The sequence below is a fragment of the Dasypus novemcinctus genome, chromosome 23 (genome assembly GCF_030445035.2).
Source record: "Dasypus novemcinctus isolate mDasNov1 chromosome 23, mDasNov1.1.hap2, whole genome shotgun sequence".
NCBI classification, from domain to species: Eukaryota; Metazoa; Chordata; class Mammalia; order Cingulata; family Dasypodidae; genus Dasypus; species Dasypus novemcinctus.
The window spans coordinates 62,984,139-63,007,359 of NC_080695.1; the positions used below are offsets into that span (position 1 = coordinate 62,984,139).

The 23,221-nt window shown below is 44.6% G+C and overlaps 2 protein-coding genes and 1 long non-coding RNA gene across 3 annotated transcripts in view; 2 read left to right on the forward strand and 1 right to left on the reverse strand.

The window, feature by feature from the left end:
- The window catches only part of TVP23A (trans-golgi network vesicle protein 23 homolog A), a 43,919-nt gene extending 39,350 nt beyond the window's left edge, over window positions 1-4,569 (forward strand). The window contains exon 10 of the mRNA XM_058286473.2: window positions 4,159-4,569. The gene's annotated coding sequence lies outside the window, so the exon portion shown is untranslated. The remainder of the gene's footprint in view (window positions 1-4,158) is intronic.
- Window positions 1-7,610, reverse strand: part of NUBP1 (NUBP iron-sulfur cluster assembly factor 1, cytosolic) — a 22,359-nt gene extending 14,749 nt beyond the window's left edge. Inside the window, exons 1-4 of the mRNA XM_004460711.5 lie at window positions 7,523-7,610; window positions 7,340-7,444; window positions 5,717-5,850; window positions 519-587 (exon numbers count right to left, since the gene is read on the reverse strand). Coding sequence (XP_004460768.1) covers window positions 519-587; window positions 5,717-5,850; window positions 7,340-7,444; window positions 7,523-7,541 — 327 coding nt within the window. The 5' untranslated portion in view covers window positions 7,542-7,610. The remainder of the gene's footprint in view (window positions 1-518; window positions 588-5,716; window positions 5,851-7,339; window positions 7,445-7,522) is intronic.
- On the forward strand, window positions 7,487-22,934 carry LOC131275623 (uncharacterized). The gene is made up of 3 exons (XR_011647222.1): window positions 7,487-7,625; window positions 19,681-19,760; window positions 22,738-22,934. It is a non-coding gene; the product is annotated as an uncharacterized lncRNA (long non-coding RNA).
- Window positions 22,935-23,221: the final 287 nt, after the last annotated feature.

Below are 23,221 nucleotides of genomic sequence, written 5' to 3' on the forward strand. Positions count from 1 at the left end.
TGCACCCACTGCCCTTGGGGAAGCCTTCCTCAGACTGCTTCTTGCTGAACAGAAAGGACCGGCGTGCTCAGGGACTGGCGCCGTCCTCCCCCCACCCCACACCCCACGTCACTCGCTGGCCTCGCACTCTCAGTTCCCCAGGGGAGACCACAGGGCAGAAATATTCCCTTGCTTCCAGGGTCCAAACCCTTGCAAACCCTGGTCAAGCTTTCCCAGGCAGAGCTGAATTTCTTTGTGTCACTTCTGCATTTTGCTTGTTGTTTCCCTTCCCCTCTATGAGGCCACTGAAACTAACTCTATCCAAACAGTTTTGTGAACTTTATATATCATCTCCCCACTCCAAATTCCTAATTGCTATTAAAATACAGAGATGGACAACTGAATGGACTCCAACACTGACCTGATTTCATTGTATCCACACAAAACGGTATGGGCCCTGCTTTCCTGTTTTGGTTTAATAGTTTGGCGTTAAACTTGCCTAAAGAGAATTTTTCTGAGGTCTGTAATAGAACTATTACCTGTTCTCCCTCCAGTCCCATGATCTTGGGGATTGAAGGCCCACATATATCGATGTCTAGAAGTGCAATCTGGGGAAACAAGAAGAGACCAGAGCAGTTAGGCACAATATTCCCAAAAAGCACGGCTGGGAGGGGATGGGGGAGAGGCGGCGGGAGGGGAGAGGACAGAAAGGCCCTGGGCCACACCTGCAGCAAGCTCAGTCGCAGGAGGGAGAGTGAGGACAGGTATCTTCTGATCCATCGAGATGACAGTTCAGAAGCCTAAAGGGGACTCCACAAAGTTTATCGACACTGACCCTGCGGAGGCCAGCCCAGCTCGAGGGTGACCTTCTGCACCTGGTCAGCAGACCCTTTGAGACTCAGGTGCAGCCACTGTCCACTCAACCATCACCATGGTACAGGTACCAGATGGGCCTTTTGCATTTGCTCTCAACTGCTGTCTGAGGTGTAGGGGGGTAGGTAGCATTATCTCTGCTTTATAAAAGAAGAACCTGAGGTTCAGAGAGGCTCAATGACTGCTCACTTAGCACGGAGCAGAGATGGGATGTAAATCAAGGTCTCCAGGGCTCTTTCCACTGCCCCATGGGAATCACTAGCTGAGCTCTGACCAAGCCTTGTTTTCTTGTCATCTAAAGGTTAACAACTTAGGCCAAACTTTCAGAGAAAAACTTAAAATAAGAAGGAAATCTACCAAAGCTCTTTGCTAGTGGTTTATGTGCAGTCCCACGGGCCTTCCATCCCAAATCTCTGCTTTCCCCATTGATTCATAAATGGGAAATCATGACAGCCTTCAGGTGCCTCTCAAAGAACAGTTAGTATTCATCTTGAAACCTGTAATGTTTTGGATCCAAAGTGCAGCTCTGCGTAACTTTCTAACTTGGCCCCAATTCGTTTCTTGCTTCCCTCTTCAATCCTCTCAAAAACCCAGCCTCCTGCGCCCTGGGCGCCCTCTGCTGGATGATCCAAAGAGCTAACGGCCCGCGCTGGCCCTGTGCCTTCCTGGTGGGTGAGTCAGGGGTCCGCCAGCAAGCCTGAGTGAAATGACAGGAGGCAAGGAAGAGAAGCGGTGCCCGGTGCCCTCAGCCCTGGGGCAGCTCCCGGGGAGGCTGCTGAGAGCTTCCTGCTCTCCAGGCCTCGAGAGTGCCCCTGAGTCCCTTCCCCTTCTGGGCCTGGCTCCTCAGCCTTCCCACGGCCTCCGTGACTACCTGACATCAGTCTGGTTCATTCCTTCCTCCCTCCCTGCTAGGTCCGTGAACGCATCCATTCTCACCAGGACCTCGAGGTGGGTGCTGGGAGCCTGACGGGAAGAGCAGGTGCTGGCTGGGCTTCCTTCCCGCCAGTAAGTGGTGGAGCTGGGAGGCTGCAGGACTGCCGGGATCAGAGCTTTCCCCTCCTCTCTCCCAAGCTGCCCTTGAGAACAAGTCAGAAGTGGGTTCTAGTCCTAACTGGTACTCCAAGGCTGTGCCACCTCAAATGTGTTGCCCCCCTGCTCCCTCCAGGCCTCGTCTGGCTGAGCTTCTGACCTGTGAGGTTTTGGATGATGGTTAGGGCCCTTCCAGTTCTAGAGTCTGTAAGCCCAGAAAAGGGCCTCAAGCACTATAGCCCCAAAACAACCAGCTTGGACCTTTCAGATCGTGTCTTAGTTTCCTAAGGGCACTGTAACAGCACCAGCAGTGGGTGGCTTAAAGCAATAGAAACGTCTGCCTCCCAGTCCTGGAGACCAGAAGTCTGAAATCTGAGGGGAGAATCCTTCCTTGCCTCTTATAGCTTCTGGTGTTTGCTAGCAATCTTTGGTGTTCTGGTGTCTGCCTCCGTCACCACATGGCCGTCTCCGCTGCGTCTGTCTGTCCAGTTCTCCCCTTCTTCTAAGGACACCAGTCATATTAGTCCAGGGTCCACCCTAATCCAGTTTGGCCTCATCTGAACCAATCACATCTTCAAAGACCCAATTCCAACTGAAGTCATGTTCACGGGTCTGGGAGCTAAGATTTGCATATCTTTTGGGGGACACAATTCAAACCATAACAGATCACAAATTTGTCATCCATGGGAGATGGTGCCTTTTGTAGTGGAAAGATGCCCCGTGATTATTCTATGCTCCCCAGCTCAGGCTTCCCTGATAAAGGTGCCTCCTCCTCCCTTCACCACGAGTTACACATTCCACAGCCTGCCTGCAACTCAGTTGGGGGCATTTTCCAGTTCTGCTCACTCTTGAGTCAAGGCCCTTTCCAAACAAGAGGACAGCTGTCTGTCTTAGCACTAACAGGGCTGGCCTTGCTCAGTTAGGGCTGAGGAATTTGGAGAAGGGAGAGAAGATGGGCAGAAAGGGACAGTGCGTTGCCAGCATCCTGCTGAATTTAGGGTGCGAAATGCGTGCTACTTGCCTTTAGCCAACAAGACACCCTGGGTACTTATTATGGCTGACACTGTGCACTCTGGAGATGGTGAGGTTTCTGTCGTGAGTAGATTTGGGGGGAAAAATCTACTTTCCTAAATGGAAAGTTTGTTTTGTTTTGTTTTGTTTTAAACCACTACTGCAAAAGGGAATACAGTGTTTTAGCTGTTCCGCTTTCCTTCAGTCTACTGCAAAATCTAGATATGTGTGCAGCAAGGACTTCAGAACATAATTATACAAAGCTGCGGATGTAAACAGCCATCTACTCATAAGTGCTTATTTGCAACTGGCCCAGGTAAAGCCTATCTCTGGAGAGCTTTTAAGAATATTCCCGACAGTTTCTAAAAGCAAAGATGATTCTGGCTAATATGGATCATCTGGGAAAACAGAGCTCTTCACCAACCAACTAGCTGATACTAATTTGAGCCTTAGTTGGCAAGACTGTTGAATAACAGAATAATGAGGTAACAAGTCTATTTTGAACCTGTGCAGCCCTGTTCTTTGGGCAGACTACAAACTCATTATCTCTAACAGAAATAATCATCACCCCTTCATATTCCAGTTGATGGAAGAAAGAATTACCAATTATTGTCATGGACCTTTCTTAAGTGCTTACTATGTGTCAGGTGTTGTGCGAAGCATTTATACATGTTATCTCACTCAGTTCTCTGATTTCATTTATAGATGAGTAAACTGAGGCAGCGGGAGCCTGGTGACCTGCCCCAAGGTGACAACTGTGGAACTGGGATGTGAACCCAGGCAGATGCCCTGCCTCTGCCGTGTCCTTAGCTACCACACTCCTGCCCCACCTGCTAACTCAGAGTCCTGGTTCCTCCTGCTCCTCCCCAAGCTGTGAAAGTTTCTTCTACAGACATGGCCTTGCCCTGTTTCTTCTACCCACTACCATTTCCAACCCTCCTGGCCTCTCCTGAAGACAGACGCCCCTGGATGGGGTACCATCGTCTCTGATACTCAGTCACACACTCAGCTCTCACAGCCACCCTCTTAATGCAATGCTTTTCCCCATCCACATGCCTCATCAGGGCATTAGAAGCCTCCACAGTCCAGGCTAGACTCACTCTTGGCTCTCCTGTTCAAACAGCCACAGCAGGTGGCCTTTTTTCTCACCCTGGCAGTCCTGCCCACTGTGCCTCTGCCTCTGCTCCCTTCCTCCCATATTCCTGAGGCCGCCTTCACCTAGGAGCCTGACCAGGTGTCCCTGTCCATCTTCTCTCCCTTCTCTAGATTCCTAGAGGACATCTTGGATGGCAACACCACATTTCACAGGAGGCGCTCGTCTGTCACCTGGTAGGCCAGTGGCAGCAGAACCAAGGATTTATAAAATGATCAGAAGAGAAATGAGCTCTAAAGGTGGAATTCAGAGCCCAAAAGAGTGAGACACACACAGAACTTTACAGACCACGTGGCCCAGCCTCTTCATTGCCCCACTAAGGCAAGTAGCCTGCCTAAAATCTCAATTCTCCACCAAAATGCTCTTCCCAGCACCATGCTTCTCCCACTATGAACCAAATCAGGGGCCAAAAAACTACAGCCCGAAAACCAAATCAGCTAGTTGCCTGTGTTGCCTGCAAGCCTAAAATGTTTTTTACATTTTAAATGATTGAAAAAAAAGTCAAAAGAACAATTTCATTTTACATGAAAGTAATATATAATTCATGTCAGTGATGATAAAGTTTTATTAGAACATAATCATGCTCATTTATTCATTGCCTGTGGCTGCTTTCATGTTACAATGGCCAAGGTGAATCATTGCTACAGAGATATGCCCTGCAAAGCTTAAAATATTTATTATCTGGCTCTTTACATTAAAAAGTTTGCCAGCCCCGAAAGCAAACTCTAATTTCTTAACGCAATGTTTTTAAAAATGCACTCCTGACCTTGGATGCTGGAGTGGTGTCTTGGGGGCCACCTGTGTGTTTCTGTGTGTGTAGGTATTGTGGGCATGGCCAGAGGGGTGGGTAGGTCCCCACTGCCCATTCCAGGTGGTTTTTATTTAATTGGGGTTTTGAGCAAAATTTCGTTTTGGAAAAAAAGGGGAGAGTGATGTTAAAAAACCAGTAGTTGAAAACCATAGTACCTGTTAGGTATAAAATGGTACTCAAAGTGATTATTTGGGTCATTTTCTATAGTCAGTGCAAAATTATGAATCCCAAAGGATAACATGGGTTTTTAAATCCTTCCATTTCACCTTTCCAGTAAAAAGAATTTTTTTCTTCCTTATCCTACCACACTTTTTATTAAAGCTGAAATCCAGAAAGCAGTACTAGATAATTGGAGTTTCAATGCTCATCTCTATAGATAAGAAAAGGAAATAGCCTAGTTTAGGGATTAGCAAACTTTTTCTTCAAGGGCCAAAAAGAAAGTATTAGGCTTGTGGATGAAGAGACAAAATCAAGAAAGTACATAGGTACTTACACAACTTAAAAATAGCCATTTAAAAATGTAAAAACCATACTTATCTCACAGGGCATAACAATAGGAGGTGGGCTATAATTTGCAGACCTTTGGCCTAGAGAAAGGCAGAAAGGAGTTAATAAAGAGAAATGTGAATGTGACATAAGAAATCATTAGTGTGCAAAAAGAGATGTTCACTAACAACCATTTTCATGGCTAGAGAACCCAATCAAAGACATCCTCCTAAACTGCTGGATGAAGTCTTGCTCTCTTGGTAGGGATCTAGAGTCCAAAGGGTGTCAATTCAACTTCATCTAAGCAATGGGTATTCAAAAGCCACCCTGAACCCTCAGACAGAAAGAGTATCCCCAGTTTCCCCAGGTCCCACCTGTGTGTTCTCATCCTCAGCCAGGCCATGGGCGAGGTGGGCACTGAATGTGCTCTTCCCAACGCCGCCTTTCCCAGACAACACCAAGATTTTGTGTTTCACGGTTTTCATTTTCTCTCTGATTTCCTCTATGGCTGCAAAGAAAGTAGTTCAGGTGATAAAGTCGCTGGTGAAATCTTAAATGCCCCTCTTCCAGCGGGCTAGAAGGAGCTTAAGTCCTTGGGGTGGCTTCATGAGATTGTGCATGAAATATTGCTTAGTCAATGGTAAGGCTAAGTCCTAAGGAGAAAATAAGGCTATAGCCATCATCTGACATTTCCTAATTGTTTATGTGCTTATTTTGTCTCCTCGACTAGATAGAATATTAGCTCCATATGGGCAGGGACTCTATCTGATGTGCTCACCACTGTATGCGCTGTTCCAGAATAGAGTTGTGCATACAGTAATGGTTCTCAACCAGGAGCAAAATCCCTCAAGGGATATTTGGCATTTGGAGACTCTTGGTTGTCACGAGGGGGCGGAGGTGTTACTGACCTCTATTGGGCAGAGGCCAGGGATGCTGCTAGATATCCTACCATACACAGGACGGCCCCCAAAATGTCAACAATGGGGAGCTGCAGAAACCCTGACAGTTGGCATTTAGTAAGTTCTTGTCACTGATAATTACCAGTGATATATCTGCTGTGTTTTAAATAGTCCATCTTTATCCAAATCCTTACAACAACACTGCGAGGTAACTATTTTTCTCCCCATTTTGGATGAGGAAACAGGTTCAGCGAGGGGCTGTTGCCCGCTCAAGGCCGTAATGCCTACAGTGGAGCCAGGAAGCAAATCCAAGGCTCTCTTTCAACTCCTGAAAAATTCCCCTCCAGCCTCCTTCAGCTTTTTAAGATCTTTCAATCTCCGTAGGGCCCCAGAGTCCGCCCCACCCTGGAATCTGCCCCTCACAGCACTTCTCACTGCAATGATTTACACGCCTGTTGTCTTTGCTTATTGGGGGGCTCCCCTCTCACACGAAGCTCCATTCGGGACTGCGGGGCTCCCCTATTACACGAAGCTCCACTCGGGACGGTGGGGCTCCCCCATCACACGAAGCTCCACTCGGGATTGTGGGGCTCCCCTATTACACGAAGCCCCACTAGGGCAGTGACCGTGGCTGTTTCATTCCCACCATGCGTATCCCCAGTACAGAACACTAGACCGCGAAGGTGACTGACACCTATTCTGCTGAATGAAGGTGAGACTCTTTCCACAAAAGGAAGGAAATATTGACCAAAGTCAATAGGAGGGCATCCGGAGGGGCTGGATTTAAGCCTGAGGGCTCCCACCTTCAAAGCCTACCCCCGGGTTCCCGCCTCAGTCCCGACCCTCTGGACCACTAGCAGTGACTTTCCCTCCGGGCCCCGCCCCCTTGGCTTTGTCACTCAAACCTGTGGCTCCACCCCTTGCCGCCTACCTTTTTCCACGCCCCTCCTGGGCCCGCCCCTCTTGATACGCCTTCTAGCCCCAGTCTGTCCCTCATCCCTCAAGCCCCGCCCCACCACGCAGGCCCCTGCCCCCCAAGCCCCGCCTCTTCCGGGCCCGCGCCTTCCACTTCCCGTACAGGCCTTGCCCCTTCCTCACCCGGGTCCGGAGTGGCGCCGGCTCCGGAAGCGCACAGCCGCTGGTTGGGGCACCCCTGACACGAGGCCCCGCGGCCCGCCTGGGCGCTGCCGGTCCCGGGACAGTCTGCGTGGAGACAAGATCACAGTTACGGTAGCTCTTGTCCCTTCAGCTCCGCCACCCATGCCCCTTCCGTACGCTCACCCTGAGGCACCTCCTCCATTCCGCCACCTTTGGCGCAGACGCGGTCACCGGAACTCGCCGCTGCGTATTTCCGCCCCACGGCGCCCAATCTGACCCTCGCGAGGTAAGGCTCGCAAATCGAGGGCTGTGCGCACGCGCAAGCATTGTGCCAAGAGGGCGGGGCTCCTTTGTCCTGGTCTCTTTAAATATGAGCGGCAGGTAGCTATTTTGAATACTTTAGTAGGTGTCGGCTAGTAACAAAGGTGTTATCCTACTAAGCTCAATGCCATCCTCAAACCAAAGAATTTAACACTGACGCAATACTATTAGTTAATACACAATTTATATTCAGTTTTCCTAATTGCCCCGGAGGTACTCTCTGATCCTGGTGCCAATGAAGAGCCCTCCTCTCCTAAATTAGTCTTTCATGACTGATAGTTTCGGAGAGTCCAGGCCACTTGTCTTGTGGAATATCCCAATATCCTATAATCTTCATTTGACTTGGTTTTCCACCTCATGATTAGATTCTGGTTTAGTTTGGCAGAACACATTGGGTGATGTGTACTTGTCATTGAGTCATATTAGGAAGTACATAATGTCAATTTGTTCCATTTTTGGTAATGTGAAACTTGATCACTTGGTTAAGATGGTGAATGCCATGCTTCTCCAATGATTGGAACCCTTTTCCCTTTGTAATTAATAAGGGGTCTCTGGGTCATACGTTAAGGCCATGTGACTATCCTGTTCCCCATCATCCTTGCCTGAATCAATTATTATATTGGTGTTTGCAAAATTGAGATCCTCCCCCTGTCCCCCACCCCCGATCCTGGCATTACCTCTAGATTTATTAACAGGCATTCCTCTGTAGAGGAAATCTTTCCCTTACCTCTTTGAATATCCCTCCCCCATCCCAAGAATCATTATGAACTTGTGGATTCTTTTTTTATTCTAATCAATTGCCATCATTAGTCTTTCCTGTCACATTTTTCCAAATTTAGCCAGTGGAAGTCTCTTCATGCCAGTCAGGTATCCACTGGACGTGAGCGCAGCTTCTTTGAACACTTTCCTGCTTTCTGACACGATAAGATGCTCTGGGCTCTTCTTGTACTTTTCCTGCTTCAGCCATTTCTCCAAGGAGCCCTGGTTCCTTTCAGTGGAAAATGGTGTTTAGAAACCAAGAGCTGGACACTAGGTGTGCTCATTGCTTCTGGCGTATCATTTGGGCACAAATTTTAATGAGTAACCAAACTTCCTGGTTCCTGACACTAAGATGATAGAGACTCATTTGTTTAGCAGTAATATATCATTTGCCTAGTACTCCTACTACTACTAATTATGGCCAGCTTTTGTTGAGCGCTTAATTATTTGCCAGATATGGTTTGTGTGCTTTTATGGGAATGACCTAATTTGTGCCCTTCAACAATCCTGAGCTCTAGGTCCTGTTATTATCACCATTTTTGGATGAGGAAACTGAGGCTCAGAATGGTTAAATTTCCCTGAGGCCATATGCTGGTTGAAGGGGAACCAGGATGAAGAACCCAGGCCATCTGATGCCAGAGCCTGCATGTTCATCCCAGAGAGCACTGCTGGATGCTAGTGAAACCAGACTGACTCATCCCTGTCGTCCTGAAACTCAAGTCTGGTTGGGACAACAGATGGTTAAGCCTGTAATTGTGCTGTGACCAGTGCTATGACAGAAGAGGACCAGGGTCATGGTGGTCAGGAGAAAGTTCCTGCAGGAAGCCGCTAAGCTGGAGCCTGAAGGCTGAATGGGACACATTCAGATGGGGTAGGACTGGGGGCGGTAGAAAGCAGTGTTTCCAACAGAACAGACAACATGAGCAAAGACTTGGAGTTCAGAGAGGAATTCACTATACGGCAAGGACCATTGTGATCGCCGTTTTGCAGGTGAGAAGACAGGGCCACAGAGAGTGTCTTGCCCAAGGTCTTCTGGCCAGCACGCAGCAGAGCTGGGATCCTGACAAAGCCTGTACTAGATCCTGGGCTCCTAGCCACTGTGCCAGATGTTGGGAGACAAGATTCAAATTATTATTCTTTTAATGAAAAGAGGCTCAGAGAGGTTTAGTGATTTGGCCAGGGTCTTACAGTCAGCTGCGCCTCTGGAACTCTTCTGACCGCATACTTCCTTTTCCTCTGTCACCCTGTAGAGGCTGAGGCCCGACTCCTGCGCAGTCCACTTCAAGTCTTCCTTGCTGACCCCTCCCCCCAACCCGGACATTTCCCAGCAGCTTCCTCCTAGGTGTTCTTGCTGGCCATTACCACTTTAGAGCTCTCTTTCGACCCTAATTACACAGGGCTCTCCTGCTCAGAATTTGGCAGGTCTTTGTAAAGTGACTGGAAAAAAAAGTCTACTTTTCAACCTTCCGCTCTTTACTCACTCCTCCCCACAAGGCTTTAGAAATGCTCAAGTGTTCCACACTGAAAAAGTAAAATAAAACAAAATAAATCTTCTTTTATCCTTGTTCCTGCTCTCTCTTCTGCACTTCCTAGTCACACTCCTGTCTCACAAGTGGAATATTCCCTCTCTTAATGGGAACAGAAGGACAGAAATTAGGTTGCAAAGCAGATTCCCAGGCCCCAGCCCTGACCTCCTAAATCGGAAACTTGAGGGCTGGGCCAGGGAATCTGCATCTTTACACTCACCAGATAGTAATTATATCCACTAAAATTTCAGGCCACTTCCTAAGATTAAGTGTTCTCAAGAGACTGTTCCTGGCCTGCTTCTAGTCATACTTTTCACATCCTCCCTGGGTGAGCAACTCTGTGCCTGTGGCTTCACCCATTACCCAATTCGAAAGCTCAGTTGCCAGCTCTGGCCTCTGTTTAGGATCCACACTTCCCAAACAGTGCCTATTGGATTTTTCTTACATACACGTTCCACAAACATAACAAACTCTTGTCCACAACTGAACCCATCACTCTTCCTCAAACCAGTTCCCGACTTGGTTTCTGATCCTGGGGAGGGGCATCACCACTGCCTCAGGGACCCATCTCGTAAATCTAAGCCTCAGCCTTTTCTTAGTTCTCCTCATCTCCCCTGTATCAGTTAGCTGTGACTGCTGAACAGATCCTCCAGCATGTAGCGACTTAAAACAACTATAGTTTATTTTTCTCTCATGACACTTTTTTAAGAGAAGTTGTGAGTTTCCAGAAAAAACATGTATAAAACACAGGCGTCCCATGTACTACCCTATTATTAACACCTTGCATTACTAGTGTAGTACATTTGTTGCAATCGATGAAGGCACGTTTTTATAATTGTACTATTAACTATAGTCGATGATTTACTTTAGGGTTAGTTTGTGTTGGACAGTCCCATCGATTTTTTTTTCCTCTGGTAATATATATTTAGAACCTAAAATTCCCCCCTTTTTAACAATATTTGAATATATAATTCAGTGCTGTTAATTTTATTCACATGTTGTGCTACCATCACCACCATCCATTACCAAAACTTTTCCATCACCCCAGATAGAAACTGCACAATTAAGCATGAACTCGCTGTTCCCTGTCTCCACCCCCCATGACTCTTTGGGTGAGAGGGCATTTTCACTTCTGCTTTCACCTGGGCTCACTCTTGTAGCTTCATTCAGGCGCAAATTCGCTAGAAGGTCCAAGATGGCCTCACTCTCATGTCTGTCTCAATTCTCCTCCTGTGACCCCTCTCTGCCCATGTGGTCTTTCATCACTCAGGAGTCCAGTCTGCGTACCTTTACATGGCAACTGGACAAGGTTGTGAACCAGTAGAGTCACTTCTGCCGCATTCTGTTGGTCAAAACAAGTCACGTGGGCAGCTTACATTCAAGAGGTGGGGAAACAGACTCTTGATGGGTAGAGTGGCATGCATGTGCAGGAATGGTAAGCGTTGGCAGCCATCATTGGAGACATCTACTTCCTCCCTTCTATATCCAAGCAGGCACCAAGTCCTGCTGTACCTGCAGGTGGTGGGCTGGTTGTACCTGGCTCCAGTTCTTCACTCCTCTCTGGATCCATAGCCTTTGCTGTAGAGCTTTGTAGAGCCTCCCCAGTGTGGGCAGGACGTTCTGCCCCACCCCTTGACTCTAGGCTCAGGAATGTGACTTATTTTGGCCAGTGAAATGTTAGCAAATGGGACCCAAGCAAAAACTTGAAAAAGCATTTGCCTGTTCCACTTGCTCTCTTGCCCACCTGCAATCGTGATGAGAATATCTCTGGGCTGGTCTGCTAGACTAAGAGTGGCACAGAGGTGAGCTGCCCCAGGGGTCGCAGCAGGGCTATCCTAGACTAATGACAGCCTACTGACCCTGAGACATGTGACAGTCCAGTCTAGCTGTGAAACTGCCCATCCAGACCTAAGGCTGGTGCTTGATTGAGTCCAGAAGAACCACCCAGCTGACCCACAGACTCCTGAGCTAAATAAATGCTTATTGTTTTAAGCCACTGAGTTTGGAGGTAGCGATAATTGACATTCTATAACCGCCATCATCCCTACTGCCTTGACTCAGGCCCTTGTCCTCCTGGGCCTACCGTCATGTTTGTATCAGCCAGTATAGGCTAGGCTAGGCTGCCATAACAAACATCCCCAACTGCAGTGACTGAAGGAAATGTTTCTTTTTTGCTCTTGCTACAACTCCAGCTTCATTGACAGGAGCCCTTGCTCATCATAGATACCTAGAGATGCAGGTCAATCAAAGCTCTGTCATCCCAACCCAAGACCTTAAAGGAAGAGAGCACGAGAATTACACCCTAGTTCTTAAATGCTCCCACCTAGCAATGATACATACCACTTTTCACTGGCCAGAATTAGTTACATGGCCATGCCCAGAGGGTGTAGGAAGTGCAGTTTTCTTTGCCTGGAAGCAGAGGAGAACAAGGTATTGCTGAGCACAGTAACATCTACCAAGATAATGTTACCATGGTAATATCTAGCCTGATGTGGTTGCCCTACCACAAGCTCTCCATCCTTTCCCCACACAAATCAGATCATGACACTCTGTTGCTCCTAAACCTTCAATGACTCCCTGTACCCCAGAGGGCAGTGATGAATCTTCACATGGTTTTCAGTGGCTTCTACGACCCACCTTATCTTTCTAGATTCAGGTCTTGCCTTGTGCCTCTGTGGATGCTGAGCTCTGCCCACTTGATCAGCTTACAGTTCCCCAGGTACCCAGGTCCATTTCGCAGCTCCGTTGCTCAGACAGGTCTTTTGCCAGGAATGCCCTTGCCTCTGGCGCTTGGCTGCCCTCAGCACCATCTCCTCACAGAAGCTCTTCCCAGCCTGTGGCATTGACTGCTTTCTCCTTTCTGAAATACAGCGTGATCTAAAAGTCTTAGCTCAATTTTATGATTTTAAACACTTCAAAAGTATAAATGCTACAAACTTAAAAAATCAACTTGTGATAGTTTGAAGCCAAGTACCCCAGAAAAAATGTGTTCTTAAACTTAGTCCCTTCCTGTGGTATGAACTCTTGTACGTATTAGGACCTTTTGATGAGGTTACTTCAGTTAGAGCGTAGCTCAGGACGGATCTTGATCAGGATGATCTTAATCCTGTGACTGAGTTCTTTAAAGCAGAGCGAGTTTTAGATACCTAGAGGAGAAAGCCACAGGAAGAAGCTGAAAGTCAGCGGAGCCCAGAAAAAAAGGAGAAGCCACCGGCATTGCCATGTGACAGAAAAGCCAAGGACCAAGGACCACACAGCCAGCCCCCAAATGCCACGGTGTCCTGGGAGACAGCGTGGCCCTGATGATGCCCTGTGCGTGGACTTCCCCAGCCTCAAAACTGAGAGCCAATAAATTTCCATTGTTTAAGCCGACCCACTGCATGATATTTGATTTTCAGCTTGGAAACTGAAACACAGCCTTTGGAAGTTTACTAAAATTTCCTTTACATTTATTTAGCTTTGTGAGTTTGAAAGAATAGATTTAAATGTAAATTTTTCGTTTCCGCTTCTGTGGTTGAAGATGGTGAATGGTAACTAAAACAGAAAAAAAAGAGTTAAAGATTTGTTATTTTAGATTTATAAAACTAAAAAGGGCTAAAGAAATTTAAATAGTTAACTTTCAGATTGATTTTAAAAATAAGTTTGTAGATCTGTGCTTTGGAAATGATTGAAATTTGAAATTCAGGTTAAGTTTTCTGGGACACCTGTGTATACCCTCTGTGGCAGGGTTTTCAGCCTGGCCTACGTATTAGGAGACCTGGGGGGGGTTTAGAATATACCTACACCTGAACACCACCCCTCCACCACTACCCCCACACTGAATGCATCCCCACATGTACCAGCTAAGACACACTCTTGGGAGTGGAACCTGGGCACGTTTTTAAGTCTTCAGGGTTTGTACCCACTGCACCAGACTTCCACAGTGGGGCTTGGTCGAGAAGGGTCAGGACAGATTGCATCAAGGTTTCCAACTTATGTTCTGAAGTCAGGCGATGCATCTTCAAATCCTGACTCTGACTCTTAGGAGCTGAGTAACACTGGACAAGTCACTTGATCTCTGGTTGTGGGGATAAAATGATTTAATGCTTTCAACACTCCAGGCCCAGAGCAAAGTGCAAAGTCTGATTGTGTTTACGTAAGTCTAAGGTTATAGGTAACAGTCAGAGAGATCTGACCCTGTAGTCTTATTTATAGATGGGCGGACTGAGACCTCGACAGGGAAAGTGCTCCCAGCCATGCAGCAGATTGGTAGATGAAACAGTACTAGAACCTGGGTCTCCCCAGTTCCCTATTCAGTGTTCCCACTGCCAAGAGATGGGAAAAGAATGGTTAAAAATTCAGATGCTGATGCAGCAGGGCAGGGGCAGGGGCAGGAAGCCTGTATTTTAAATGGGTGGCCCAAGTGACCCTATGTATTTGTAGTGCGCAGGAGGTGCCTGCAGTTCCACTTTCCACCAATAGGTGGCACCCCTACCCACGATAAAGTTAGGAGAGACTTTCTACCTCTTCCTTTGGAATCCACAAAATAGCTATCAAGATGCTGTATACACAGTAGGTGTAACATAGAGTCGAGTTTAAAAAAAACCAACAGACAAACCGTTCAGTTTCATTGTGTAGAGAGAAGCCCGTGAGTGCGGTTAAGAGTGTGATTTCCCTGGCCAGACTGACTGCATTCAAATCCCAGCACCCCATTTACCACCTTTCATGTCTCCTCTTCATACCTACTTCCTCTTCTGTAAAATGGTGAAAACAGTGTTGATGACCTCAGAGAGCTGCTGTTGAGAGGATTAAATAAGTTCATATGAATAAAACTTTTGTTTTAAAAAGCGTCTAGCATCTATAAGCCTTCTATATAGGTGTTAGTGATTATTGGTGTTTTTTTTAAACATCTTTATTGAGGTATAGCTGATATACAACATACTGCATATATTTAAACTTTACAGTTTAACAGGTTTTGACAAATGTATCAACTCATGACACCATCACCACTATAGAGAGAGTAAACACATCCATCATCCCCAGTTCCTTAAGCCCCTTTCTAAGCCCTCCCTCCACCAGATTCTTAGGCAGCTGTTGATAAGCTTTCCATTGTTATAGATTAACTTGAACTTTCTATAACTTTATAAAAGTGGGATCATACATTACGTACTTTTTTTTCTGACTTCTTTCTTTCAGCATATTTTACATTCATGCGTGTCACATATACCAGTAGCTCATTTCTTTTGCGTGTGGTGTTCCATTGTGTAATTACATGGCACTTCAGTCATCCAGTCACCTTTTGATGGACATTTGGGTTGGTTCTGGTTTGGGGCTATTACAAAGAAAGCTGCTGTGAACATTTATGTACTATTCTTTGCATCTCATGTACTTTTCTTTCTCCTGGATAAATAGCAAGGAGTGGGATAGCTGGATAATATGGCTGATGTGCATTTAACTTTTTAAAAAACTGCTGAACTATTTTCCAGAGTGGTCGTACATTCCCACCAGTAGTGGGGGAGTCTTTTAGTGGCCTCACATTCTTGCCAACACTTTTGATTTTATACATTCTGATAGGTGTATAGTAGTGTCATTATGATTTTAATTTGCCTTTTCTCTTTTCTTCTTTTTTGAGAGTTACTTATCATTTTCATTCTCTTACAAAAGTTTAAATGGGCCAGCAGATGTGGCTCAAGTGATTGGGCTCCTGCCTATGATATGGGAGGTCCAGGGTTCAATTCCTGGGGCCTCCTGGTGAAGGTGAGCTAGCCTGAGTGGAGAGCTGGCGCAGCAAGATGATGCAACAAAAAGAGGAGAGACGATAAGAGCAGACAGGGAGCTGAGGTAGCACAAGAGATTGAGCACCTCTCTCCCACTCCCGGAGGTCCCAGGATCAGTTCCTAGTACCACCTGAAGAGAAGACAAGCAGATACGGAATAATGTACAGTGAATGGACATAGAGCAAACAAGGGGGGTTGGGGCAGGATAAGTAAATAAGTCTTTTTTAAAAAAAGTTTAAGTGGAAAATAATTTTTAAAAGATCTCTTTGGGGAGAGGATGCGGCTCCAGCAGTTGAGCTCCACCTCCCACATGGGAGATCCTGGGTTTAGTTTTTGGTAGGGCCTCTGAGATAATTGAAATCTCAGGGAAACCTGGTTTTTCCTGCCCTGTCAAGGGTCACATGAGGCTTCCTGGGTGATGGTTCACACGTAGCTCAGGTCCCTTCCGTCCTGCCCTGGAGCAAGGCCCCAGCAGTCGGCATGGTGAGGCAGCTTGGGGCCAGGTTCCTGCAGTCTCTGGCAGGGGTTGGGGAGCACCGCTTGCCTCTGTCTCCTGGCTGGCTTGCCAAATAATGTGACCAGATGGCTCTGGTTTCTGGGCTTACGTCACATAAAAGAATTTAAGGACACGCCATAGGGTAGGAAAGTGAGTAAAGAGTTTATTAAGAAATAAGAAAACTAGAAAAGTACACAGTCCAAGGCATTGACCATGGGCATACTTTAGGGTGAGGTGCCTAGTTGCCTTTTCTTATGGACTCAAGTTGAACCTTTTTTCATGTGCTCATTTGCCATCCACATATCTTCTTGGTAAAGTGTCTTCAAATCTTTCAGCTTATTTTCTTTTTTTAAAGATTTATTTATTTATTTCTCTCCCCTTCCTCACCCACCCCGGTTGTCTGTTCTCTGTGTCTATTTGCTGCGTCGTCTTTGTCCGCTTCTGTTGTTGTCAGCTGCACAGGAATCTGTGTTTCTTTTTGTTGTGTCATCTTGTGTCAGCTCTCCATGTGGGAGGCGCCATTCCTGGGCAGGCTGCGCTTTCTTTCATGCTGGGCGGCTCTCCTTACGGGACGCACTCCTTGCACGTGGGGCTCCCTTACGCAGGGAACACCCCTGCGTGGCACGGCACTCCTTACGCGCATCAGCAGTGTGCATGGGCCAGCTCACCACACAGGTCAGGAGGTCCGGGGTTTGGATCTTGGACCCTCCATATCATAGGTGGACGCTCTTATCAGTCGAACCACATCTGCTTCCCTTCTTATTGAGTTTTGAGAATACTGCATACATTGTAGATACAAGTCCTTTTAGATAAGTGTTTGGCAAATAGTTTTGTATTCTGTGTCTTGTCTTTTCCTTCTCTTAATGTCTTTTGAAAAGTAGTTCTTAATTTTGATGAGGTCCAATTTATCAATTTTTTTCTTTTATACATTTTTTAAAAAGATTTATTTATTTATTTCTCTCCCCTTCCCCCCCGCACCCCAGTAGTCTGTGCTCTGTGTCTATTTGCTGTGTCTTCTTTGTACGCTTCTGTTGTTGTCAGTGGCACAGGAATCTGTATTTCTTCTTCTTGTGTCATCTTGTTGTGTCAGCTCTCCGTGTGTGTGACACCATTCCTGGGCAGGCTGCACTTTCTTTTGCACTGGGCAGCTCTCCTTATGGGGTGCACTCCTTGCTCGTGGGGCTCCCCTATGCGGGGGACACCCCTGCATGGCACGGCACTCCTTGCGCGCATCAGCACTGCACATGGGCCAGCTCCACACGGGTCAAGGAGGCCCGGGGTTTGAACCGTGGACCTCCCATGTGGTAGATGGACGCCCTATCCACTGGGCCAAGTCTGCCGCCTAGACATTGTTTTTGATATCATAGTTTTGCTTAATCCAAGGCCACAAAGATTTTCTCCTGTGTTTCCTTCTGGAAGTTTTATACTTTGAGATTTTACGTTTATATCTATGATTCATTGGAGTTAAAATTTGCATCTAATTTTTGAATATGGTACGGGGTATGGATTTCTTTTATATATATGTACACACACACACACACACGGATAATCAAATGTTCCAGCACCATTTGTTGAAAAGACGGTCTTTTCTTCACATACTTACTTTTGTGCCTTTGTTGCAGATCATTTGACTGTGACTGTTGGTTTATTTATGGACTCTATTCCGTGATCTAGTTGTCTGTCTTTTTGTCAATACCATATATAAGCTATATAATAAATCTTAAAATCCTTCAGCCTTGTTTTCCTTTTCAAAATTGTTTTAGTTATTCTGGGTTCTTTGCCTTTCTATTTGAATTTTGGAATCAGTTTGTTAATTTCTACAAAAATGCCTCCTAGGGTTTTTATTCCATTTGCATTGAGTTTATAGATCAATTTGGGAAGAGTTAACCATCTTAACAATATTTAGTCTTCCAATCCATGAACATGAGATATCTCTTTGTTTATTTAAGTCTTCTTTAAATTTTCGGCAGTGTTATGTAGCTTTTAGTGTACACATCTGGCATATCTTTTGTTAGCTTTATCCCTAATTATCTTGTATTTTTTATGCTGTTATAAATGGAGTTTTTAATTTCAATTTCCTATTGTTCACTGCTGGTATATAGAAAAACAATTCATTTTTGTGTATTGATCATGTATCCTCTTACCTTCTAAACTCATTTATTCTAGTAGTTTTTTGTTTTGTAGATTCCATTACATTTTCTACATGGACAAGCATGTTGTCTGCAAATCAGGACAGTTTTACTTCTTCCTTTCCAATCTGGATGCCTTTTTCTTACTGTTTACATGGGCTGGAACTCCAGTAGAATGTTGAATAAAAGTGATGAGACTGGACCTTCTTGCCTTGTTCCTGAGCTTAGGAGGAAGTACTCAGTTTTTCACCATTAAGTAAAATGTTAGCTATAAGGTTTACCTTTATCAGGTTGAGGAAATCCCCTTCTATCTTAGTTTGCTGATAGTACTTTTTACTGTTTTTAGAATTGTGGTTTATATATAACAAAATTTACCTCATTAACCATTTTTAAGTGTGCCATTCAGCAATAATTATATTCACAATATTGTACAGCCATTAATACTGTCTTTCCAAAATTTTTCATCACTCCAAACAGAAATTCTGGACCCATTAAGCAGTAACTCCTTACTTCCCCGTTCCTCCAACCTCTGGTAACCTCTAATCTCCTTTCTGTCTCTCTGAATTTGCCTATTTAATACAAGTGGTATGGTACAATGTTTATCCTTTTATGTCTGGCTTGTGTCACTTAACATTTTCAGGATTCATCCATGTTGCAGAATGTATAACAACTGATCGCATTTTTTAAAATTATGAATGGATGTCAGATTTTGTCAAATACTGTGTCTTTTGAGATGACCATGTAATTTTTCTTTTTTTAATTCTGTTAGTATGATGAATTATATTGACTGTTTTTTGAGAGTTGAACCAACCTTGCATTCTTTTGATAACTCCTCTTGGTCATGATGTACTATCCTTTTACATGTTGAATTCAATTTGTAAAGTTTTGTTAGTAATTTTTGTATCTATGTTCTTGAGAGATAATAATATGGAGTTTTCTTGTAATGTTTTTATCTGGTTTTGGTACTAGGATAATCCTGGCCTCATAGAATGAGTAGCTCATCTTCAATGTTTTGGAGTGTTTCTGTAGAATTGGTTTTTATTTCTTCCTTGAATGTTTGTATATTTCACCAGTGATGTTATCTGGAGTTTTCTCTGTTGTTTGTAATTACAAATTCAATATCTGTAAAAGATACAGGGCTATTCAAATTATCCATTTCTTCTTGAGTGAGCTTTGGTAGTTTGTGATTTTCAATGAATTTTTCCATTTATGCTTAAATTACTGCATTTATTGTCATAAAATTGTTCAAAAATTCTTTTATTATCCTTTTCATATTTATAGAATCTGTAGTGATATCATCTCTTTCAGTCCTGATATTGGTTATTTGTATCTTTTCTCTTGTTTTCCTGATTAGTCTGTGCGGTGGTTTGGAGCTGTGTACCCCAGAAAAACACGTTCTTAAACTCGTTCCATTCCTGTGGCTGTGAACCTATTGTGAGTAAGACGTTTTGATTAGGTTACTTCAGTTAAGGTGTGGCCCAATTCAGACCGGAAGGGTCTTGATCCTCTTACTGGAGGCCTTTATAAGAGGATGAAATTCAGACCGAGAGAGAGCCAGGGGAAGCAAGAAGCTGAAGGTCAGCGGGATGGGAAGAGAAGGGAGAGGCCGCCATGTGGTGGGGGAGCCCAGGACTAAGGAATCGCCAGCAGCCAGCCCCGAAAGTCCAGTCTTTGGGAAGAAAGCATTGCTTTGATGATGCCTTGATTTGGACTTTTTCATAGCCTCAAAATCGTAAACTAACAAATTCTTATCATTTAAGCCAACCCATTGTGTGGTATTTGCTTGAGCAGCCTAGGAAATTAAAACAATAATCAAGTTATGGATATTCCAGTTATGATACATTCATAGGATGGAATATTATTCGACTGAAAGAAATCAGTTAGGGAAGCACCTGACGATTTGGAGGAGCCTTGAGGTTATTAGGTTGAGTGAAATCAGCCAGGCACAAAAGGACAAATATTGTATCATCTCACTGATATAAACTAAATATAATGAGTTGACTTATGGAGTTGGACTATGAAATGTAGGTTGGTGGAAGATGGAATGTGGGATGAGAAGGAGGAGAAGGTGCTGGGTGTATGTAGAATGTTTAATAAAGTGAAACGTAAATATGTGGTAATGGTTGCACTTAATGGTAACATATTATAATGAATGTATCAAACACTATTGATTTATAGTTGTGATTATAGCCAAAACAAGTCATCTAGGAAGACTGATGTTAGTTGGAGGACAGCTGGAGAATAATATTGGGAATGTATAACAATGATTTTGGAAGTAGATGAGGATTGTGATTAATAATATAAATACAGGAATGTTCTACTACAGGGTGTTAAGAATTTGGTGATACATGGGAAAAATATAATGTAATTTATGGACCATAATTAACAACAATATTATAATGCTTTTGTAGCAAAAGCAAAGTTGGTACTATATTCTAAAGGTAAAAAAAAAAGAATATGGGCTTTAGTTTTATGAGATATAACTATGAATAAGCATTTTTTTCTCTTCATTTTTTTTCGTTAATGAGACCTTGACTATGTCATGTAACTAATCTGTGTTCATCTGTGTATCTTTCTGCACACTAGAGGAACAACTGAGTTAGCATTGGAATTAGATGAGATATTAATAATAAGTAACTGAAAAAGCACTTTTAGGAGTAATGTTTCCATAACTTGTTGAGCTACCTTTTTCTGTTCTTTTATTTTTGTGAATTTGAAAAAAAGTCAAATTTTAAAAAGTCTGACTAAAGATTTATCACTTGTGTCAGTTTTCTTAAAGAATCAGCTTTTGGTGCCATTGAATTTTTCTATTGTTTTGCCTTCCTTTGTATTTACTGAGTGCTTTTAAAGATTCTGTTTTATCTCCCTGTTGCCTTATTAGCTATAAAACTCTGTGTTGTGTTATACTGGTAGTTGCTTTAGAGTATATAGCATACATCTTTAAACTATCACAGTCTAGCTTCCAGTAACCTTACAGCAATTTACATATAGAATAAGAACTTTCCACAACTTTACTCATTTTTCCTCTCCTGGCCTTAGAGCATCTCAGATGTGGTAGTTTTCATCTCTAGAGGTTTGGTTTGGTGGTTCTTTTTATACCTTCCATGTCTCTACTTGTCCAAGCTTTCCTCTAGCTTTTTGAGTACATGGAATATAGTTAAAATAACTTGTGTCACTGTCTACTAATTCTATTATTTGTGCTATTTCTGGGCTGGTTTCAATTAATTGGCTCCCCCCCCCCCCATTATGGGTTATATTTTCTTGATTCTTTGTAGGCTTGGCTTTTTTTATTATTGTTATTTGATTCCAGACATAGTGAATTGTACATTATTGGGTGCCAAATATTTTGTATTCCTATAAACATTCTTGATCTTTTCTCTACAATGTAGCTAATTTAATTGAGAACATTTCAATCATTTTGGCTCTGCTTCTAAGCTTTATAGGTGGGATCAGAGCAATATTTACTCTAGGGCTAATTTTGCCCTAGTACTGAGTAAACCCTTCTGGGTACTCAACTTGATACTGCTCAGATTAGGAGATTTTTTACTGTGGCTGGGGGGTGGGGGGGTGGGGGGGTGTACAGACTCTGGGATTTGTCCCCTCTGATCCTTTTCTGCGGTCTTTTCCCAGCCTGGGGTGAACAATACTCGGCTGAAACCAGGGGGCCCTCTGCCCCCTCCAGAGCGCTCTCCTGGCTGCCTTCTCCTCCCAGATACGTTGTCCTCCAAACTCTAGCCATCTTGGCATCCTGCCTTCCCTGCTCTGCCACCTTAAACTCTAGAGCACTGGACTCCGAGTTTCCCCTCCCTGCACCAAGTTGGGCCAGGCAGTAAGCTAGGGCAATGTGGGACTCCCTGGTCTCATCTCTCAGGGATCACTGCTCTTCATTGTCTAATGGCAAAGTGGCTTGAAAGTCATTGTTTCATTTATTTGTTTTATTAGCTGTTCCAGGTGGGAGGGTAGCTCCAATTTCTGTTCCTCAATCTTGGCGGGGGGGGGGGGGTGCTTTTAGGCTTTTATTCCTCCATATCTGCTATCGTGCTCTCTGGGGAATAAATTTTAATCTTTAAAATGAAATGACAGGGAAATGGATGTGGCCCAAGCAATTGGGCTCCTGTCTACCATATAGGAGGTCCGGGGTTTGATGCCCAGGGCCTCCTGGTGAAGGCAAGCTGGCCCATGTGGCGAGCTGGCCCACATGGAGTGCTGACCTGCACAGAGAACAGCCCTGCACAGGAATGCTACCCCACACGAGAGTGCTGCCCTGCGCAGGAGTGCTGGCCCACACAGAGAGCTGGCGCCGCAAGATGGTGCAACAAAAAGAGACACAAAGGAGAGATAATAAGAGACACAGCAGATCAGGGAGCTGAGGTGGTGCAAGAGAATGACTGCCTCTTTCCCACTCCAAAAGGTCCCCAGGATCGACTCCCAGAGCCATCTAATGAGAATACAAGCAGACACAGAAGAACACAGCAAATGGACACAGAGAGCAGACATTGAGGGGGGGAGTAAAATAAATAAATCTTAAAAAAAGAAAAGAAATGATTCATGCATGTTGTATATTTATTTTAAACAGTATGGAAAGGCTTAATAAAAAAATAAAGTCTCCCTCCGTGTTTCCCTCTTCCCCTTCCCAAAGGGAACCAAACTGGAGCTGTGTCCTGTGTGTCCTTCCGGATGTTATATGCACTGAAATATGTATGTATCGCACATATACGCTGCTTTATACCTTGTCTTCTTCATTTTATAGAACCTGGAAATCTTTTCTCGTCAGCAAATACAGGTCTAACTTCTTTTTTTTTTTTCTTTTAAGCTGCAGAGTACTCCATAGAATGGATGTTGTATATTTTATTTTGATAGAAATTAGGTTAGTTACACTTCTTACTGCTATAATC